At 43.5% G+C, this 6,929-nt stretch overlaps 1 protein-coding gene across 2 annotated transcripts in view; it reads left to right on the forward strand.

Annotated features, from left to right (window-relative positions):
* The window catches only part of GRIA1 (glutamate ionotropic receptor AMPA type subunit 1), a 117,093-nt gene that overhangs the window by 94,780 nt on the left and 15,384 nt on the right, over positions 1-6,929 (forward strand). For both annotated transcript variants that reach the window (XM_071758773.1, XM_071758772.1), the window contains exons 12-13: positions 2,752-2,950; positions 3,492-3,739. In XM_071758773.1, coding sequence (XP_071614874.1) covers positions 2,752-2,950; positions 3,492-3,739 — 447 coding nt within the window. The remainder of the gene's footprint in view (positions 1-2,751; positions 2,951-3,491; positions 3,740-6,929) is intronic.

The following is a 6,929-nucleotide window of genomic DNA, read 5'->3' on the forward strand; positions in this document are numbered from 1 at the left end:
TACCCATAGTCACTTTTTCATGCTGTCAGTGCCAAGTGTGGAGCTGGGAAGCACAAGGCACCTGCAGCTGACTGAAGGCAGCCCCCTTAGGATAAGCCAGTAATGAGGATCACCAGGATGTTGAAGGTCTGGAGGATGGAATCCGGATGACTGCCACTGAAGGGATTGAAACCAGCCACAGAAATATCCCAGCTATGTCAGGAAGGAAAAGCTGTATAATTTGCAGCTGGAGATGAGTGTATTTGCCACGCAAATGGATTTTGCCAGCTCAAAGTGGCCTTCATCAGCAGAGATTGTTGTATTTGACATTATCCGGTTACTTTTGTTTAATGTCTCTGTGCCTCTTCTGAACACTTCCTTCCCTGAGCTCACATCGTTCAGACTAATTAAAGACAGGTATTTTTTTCTTCTTTTCGTGATTTTGAAGACATGTGAGCTGACTTCATAGCTGTCTCCCTCCCCAGTTCCTCTCCCAATATGAAACAAAAGGTAAAGGCATTTGTGCTGACAGTCCTGCAGGCTGAGCACTCTCTGCAGATGGGAAGCACGGTGGTCACGTTAATATTATCTCACTTTAGCTACTTAAAAAATAGCTGCTTAGTCCAATACAGGCATCTTAGTTCCCTCAAAATTCAGTACAGAGAAGGGACTGCAGAGAAACCTCCTCTCAACTGAGATAGATGGGGTGAATCCTCCCTGGAGGTCCCTATGCATCTGCACACGTTGCTTGAGATAGGGTAAAAGAACAGTGCCCACCTGACTGCCTTTTCTACAGCATCCTCTACTTCTACAACAAATATCTCATAACCCTCTCTGGCTGGCAGTGATGGGGAGGCATAAAAAGGAAGTAATCTGGAATGAACAACTGTCTGCTCATCCATGGTACTGCAGCTGGCAATGAAGGAGAGGGGTTTTGTGAGACACTTCAGGTTGGGATAACCAGCATACAGCTTATGGTTGGAAACCATGCCTGGGAGTTGCTGATATCTTCCTTGCTTTTTAAAATGTGGATAATTAAGAAAAGATTTTGTGAGCTCTCTATAGTATCACCTTGGAGATGAGCCCTCTGGACTTTCCTGAAAGACCTTAAAGGTGGATCCTTCAAAATCATTCACTGAGCTTTGGGTTTGTGGTGAGATGAACATTGCAGCCCAGTTTCAGAAAAGCCCATGAAAGAAAAAACCAGAGGGGAGGGCAGAGACTGCTCCAAAATGAGGCTCCTGTACAGAGGAAAGCCCAGGCCATCTCTGAACACAGAAGTCCTTTCAGTCCCATCTGTAAAACACTGCTTGTCTTTCTGAAGTGGGTGAAAGCTGCTGTGACCAATCTCCAGGAGGGAGGTGCTGACAGGACGCGTGATGGGATAGGTCTTATTTTCACATCTGAAAATGGTTACTTTCTGCTCTGTCCCATGTGCTGTGGGTGTGGGCACTCAGCCATGTACCTCCTTTCTTCTGGGAAGAAAGCTCAAAGAGTTTTGCCTAGAGATTTTAGGGTGGATTGGTTTCACTGGGGCAATGGCGCGTTGTCTGTGGGAGCAGTTTTTCTCTCAGCAGCAGTGTTTAAAACCAGACTAGAGCAGACAGAAGGGTGTAACCTAGACAAGTCCTGCAGTTGTTGGGCTGTGTGGGCTTAACCCTTTCCAGCTCTAATTTCAGTGACCAGCAGCATGTGCTTTTTCCCTTGATGGAGCAATGGAGTGTGCAGGTTGGTTTGTCAGGTCATGTTACACCACATGAAGACACAGCAGCTGGACGTAGATTCAGACATGTTATGGCACACACAGCTGGTCCAGTGCCCTTACACAGACTGGGATATCTCTGTTACCATCACATAAAGCATATTTCTGTGTAGCAACTCAGGTCAGCAGAAAGGCAAGCTGAGACAAGATCCCCCCATAAAGAAAGAAATAGTAGGGAAGGTCATCCCAAGTCAGACTGTCTGGCTTTATATAATCAGATGGTAAACTACCTTCTGTCTGGGACAGTGCTCTGCATCCAGAAAAGGAGCATATAAATAATTTAGACAGAATGCATGAATACTGACACCACTTTAAAATTGTCTTCCACTTTTTAAAATTATTTGAAAAGATTTTAATATAAATTTATGCCCGCCTGACTTATTTGCCTCTACAGCTACCCGGTGGTTACAGATAATTGGCTGTTTGATTGCAGTGAGTGAAAAACACCTAGATTTTAAGGCATTATTATGAACATCTTGTCTAACCATCTGGTGAATACAAAACAGAGAATGTCAGTAGGCGAAATATTCATTAAGGCCATAGCTCCTCTCTGAGCTTCAATATGTCTTACAGAAAAACACAGGTTTGTTTTTTAAACTTGAGGTGATGGAGGAGCTGACCTGGTGATGCCAGCTGATCTGAATATCTTATCTGGCTCTGTGCTGGTTCTCCTTCCCCCTGTGGGTATATCCCACAACACAGACCTCACCAGAGCTGTGGGCATTGCCCTGCCACCTAAACCTTTCTCATGGTTGTGCCTATGTCTTATTATTATAAGCAAAATTCTGAAAGTATTGAAAATCAAAGCAAAATTATTCGATTTATTGATGATTTTTTTCACTCTAATTACACTGACACCTTGAAAAGCACTTTGAGAACTGAAATAGAGCTTTGCCTTCCCTGGAAGTGTCTGGAGAACATGACTTCGGGTAAATGATGGGCCTGCAAGAGTGGGCTGCACTTTTTGAACCTTCACATCCCTCCTGTCTGACTCTCCCCTCTGTGTCCAGGTCTCTCTCCGGCCGCATAGTCGGTGGTGTCTGGTGGTTCTTCACTTTGATCATCATATCCTCCTACACAGCTAACCTGGCTGCCTTCCTCACTGTGGAGAGGATGGTTTCTCCCATCGAGAGTGCAGAGGACTTGGCCAAGCAGACAGAAATCGCCTATGGGACTCTGGAAGCTGGCTCCACTAAAGAATTTTTCAGGGTAAAAAGGAAACTTCTAATGCAAACTTTTTGAGTAGCCTCTTGGGTCAAGTCCTCCAACCCCATTCACTCTCATCCTCAGGTCAGGTCTGGTTTTTTTAACTCTTGCTTCCCTTTACATTATTAAGACCTGCTGAGCTTCTCCTTAGAACAGAAAAAATCCATTTTCCCCTGTGCCACTCAGAAGGCTGGCAGTGTTTCCAGGATATGTGATATTCTGTGATTGTAAGCAGAAATATGGAATATCTGTGTGCTCCCCATGAGCAGCTCCAAAAGAAACCATGTCCTGATTTCCAGATTGGGTTGCCCTTGCTTTTATCATCAAAATCACCCTCCTTATACAAATAACCTACAGTTATTGTGTTAGGGTGACATGGTTGATCTGGTGCAGAAATGGCAGGAGGTTTCTTAATGTCCCCTTACCCTCCTTACTTTCCCTGGACTATCCAATATGTGGGTATGTGTTCGGCCCAAGCTGGAAACCTCAGCTGGCACCCAAGCCTCTCTTAACGCTTCTGTTGGGTTTCTGCCGTCCTCCCCAGCGATCCAAAATAGCAGTCTTTGAGAAGATGTGGACATACATGAAGTCAGCTGAACCCTCTGTTTTTGTGAGGACAACTGAAGAGGGGATGATCCGGGTGAGGAAGTCGAAAGGGAAGTATGCCTACCTCCTGGAGTCCACCATGAATGAATACATCGAGCAGCGGAAGCCCTGTGACACCATGAAGGTGGGAGGTAACTTGGACTCCAAAGGCTATGGCATTGCAACACCCAAGGGGTCTGCACTGAGGTAAGTAGCCTGCATTTGCTTGCTTTTTGGTAACTCACCCAGCAAATCAATGTATGCACACAGTTCAATCTCCATTGCCATGTTAATCACAAAAGCTTGGGTCATGGAGGTGAGGGAGGCAGAGGGGAAGGGATATGAAAACTCAGTGTGATGTCTGGGGAGGTAAAATGCCCACTTCCCATTGAGCAGCAATGGGAACGTCTAATTATTCAAACCCTGCATTTGAAAACTGGATCCTGGCCAATCCACTTGCTACGAACGTGTCTGCTGTGTTAGGTGATGGCAGGGGGGCTGCTGTGGTGTAACCATTGGTTTCACAGAGCATTATCCAGAAGAGACACTCATCCTGTGCCATGTGAACTGCACAGCTTGGCAGAGTATGGTATTACCCTGGCTTGGATCCATGCTTGCAGAGGGAGTTCTCATGGAGCAAGCATTTCAGCATTTCCTAACATGAAATGCTGTTTGGGAGGGTTGGGAAACCAGTTGAGAAAAAGCCCTGAAAAAGGTGTGTGATTCACTGAGTCAATTCAGATCCTGGCAAGCACCGCATTTGTGGCGAGTCCAGCAGGGCACAAATCCTGAATTTCTGAGCCTAGACCTGCAGCTGTCACATGCCTTTGCCTGTCATGTGAAATATTTTCAGAGACCTTCCCTTGAAAAGGAGAACCCTTAAAAAGTACAAACCCAATACGAGTTAGTAGCAGGGCTGGGACCCTGCATACAGCCATGCTCCTGGACAGGACTTGTCCCCCTGCTAAGTTCATCATGCAAACTGACCTCAGAGCAGCAGTACCATAATCTGCAAACTGGGATGGTGTTTGGAGTCCTTTTGGCAGCAGCCATGAAAGTTTCTCACGTTGCAGTCACGAGGAATATAAATTGTAAGGTTTTAGTGGGACTAATAAATCATTAGAAGCCATAGCTTCGAGTAACTTGATCAGTGGTCCAACTCATTTAGTTATTTATTGAAACAACTTTGAGCAAAACATTTTGACCACAGTCACATCTGACTTTATACTTGCCTGCTAACACAACCCAGTGCAGAGACATTTAATCCACAGTCTCTCCATGAGGAGGCACCAGCTAAGTATTTGCTGATGCATTGGTCGGGTCACATAGCTGCCAAGGCAAAAGCCAACCCAAAGAATTGAAGATGTAACATCTGGTAGCAGATGAGGCAAAGGGATTTGGATTACTACATTTACTAAGTGAGCTCAAACTGGATTTAGCAGTTCCGATACCAGCAGTTGCTGAAGTCTTTAGAGAAGCTCATGAATGCATTGTAGGTGGTCCAGAAGGCAATGGTTGTTTAAAGTGTGGTTCAGGCTCTGAAATTACTTTGGATACTCCAAATGAAAGTGAATATAGATGTAAGAGATGTATTCTCTTAGCTTTGAGATGTTTTCTGGTGCATTGTCTCCATTATTTGTTTTCTTTCTTGAAAACATGGAAATTCAGATCCAGGGCTGATTCTATTTATTTATTTACTGAAATATCAATCCTGTATTCTAATTTTGATGTTATGGGAACAAACAAACAACAAAACACTCTATCTTTATTGTACTATTGACATGAGAAAGGGCCAAATATCATACTTCTTAGAAAAATTTAAAAAAAAAAAAAAAAAAAATAAAATAAAAACAAACAAACAAACAAAAAAAAAACAAAAACCAAACAAGTCTTTTTAATTCTGCAGCTCCAAACATCCCTCTGCCAGTCATGATTCCAAAAATTCCTAACATTTCTTTTTGTTTCCTCTTTTTCATCCTGGCTGCATGTAGAACAGATTTCTTAAGGGCCGAATGGCAAAGGAGGAATGCTTGATTTTCCATCCAGTGGTGTTTCTTTGGAACAGTTGCTGTCGTTTTTTTGTCCCATTATGTTTGTTTTGTTCCTGTTGTTTTAATTGTTTTAATCTTAGTAGTTCCCTACAGTCATCATGTAGTGTCTGTTTTCCCCTTGGGGTCCTGCACGTGAGAGGTTGCCCTGAGCAAGGTGACATTCAGGAGACATCTGTAGAACTCAGCCAGCCTGGCTCCTATTTAGGTTTCATTTTCCCTGACTTCCATCCACAAAGCAAAAGTTTGGAGCCAGGTTTGTTGCTGCATGTGAGCCAGGCCTACCTTAGATGAGGTGTTTTTTAGAAACTGGGCTGCATTTTGATTTCTGCTGCAAGCTGTCCCTTTTGTAGCTACACCAGTTTTCCTGCATTGGTTTTGGCTTATTAGAAAAGGATCCTAGAGAGATGCTAAAGGAGAGTTCAACATTGTTTTTCTAGCTTCTACATGGGAGCTATATGCAAGTATATTGCCACAGATGAATGAAAACAAGGTCAAAAATCAAAAAATAATATTACGTGTTGTAGCAGATATAAAGATTCTTCCAGACCACCAGTTAGGTCTCTTGGGCTGCTAAAAAAGCTTCCTAGGTAAATCTGGCTTTGGATATCTTTTGGCCACCAGATGTTGCAATTCAGTTGAATTTAGGCATGGCTGAGAAGGGCAATGATGAGAGGGCAGAAATGACACCTTTTTAGACCAGCTAGTTCAAGGTGTGATCCTGTGTAATATGATAGCCATGCAGCTGTAAAACTCATCCATTTACTTGGCAGGAGCTCGTCTTCACTGTTGGCTGAGTGATCAAAAAGAAGGCAAAAAAAGGCAGATTATCCAAAAACAGAGGAGAGAAAACCCAAGAAAACCCATATGAGCCTGGACTCAAGGAAAAGGAAGGGTTTTGAGATGGTATCTGGCAGGGCAACTTCTTCAGAGCAGCCAGCCTGCCAGTACAATTCCCTAAAATACAAGTCAGTTTCCCTGGGGTCTATGAAGAAGCACAAAATGTTCCCTGTTAAAAAACCCACCTTTATTCAGGACCCCAGACCTCTCAGTCTTTCATCAAAATGCACTCAGGATAAAATACAGTTTGTTCTGTATACTCTCCATGAGCTGAAGAGAGAGACAATTAACTGCAATGAAGCTTCCTAGGAAAGATAACACAAATGCTTAACACATGGCCCCAGAAATTGTACAGCTGATACTGTGCTCAGGGAAACTCGAATGCATTTACTTTGTTAACATTTTGTACCCACATAGAAGCTACAATGTATTATGGCTCATTAGTTAACTAATCTTTTGCAGATGGTTCAGACATCAGAGTGCTAATTAACCTGTACTCTGTTTTAGAA

This window comes from Heliangelus exortis, chromosome 15, assembly GCF_036169615.1.
Source record: "Heliangelus exortis chromosome 15, bHelExo1.hap1, whole genome shotgun sequence".
In the NCBI taxonomy this organism is placed as follows: Eukaryota; Metazoa; Chordata; class Aves; order Apodiformes; family Trochilidae; genus Heliangelus; species Heliangelus exortis.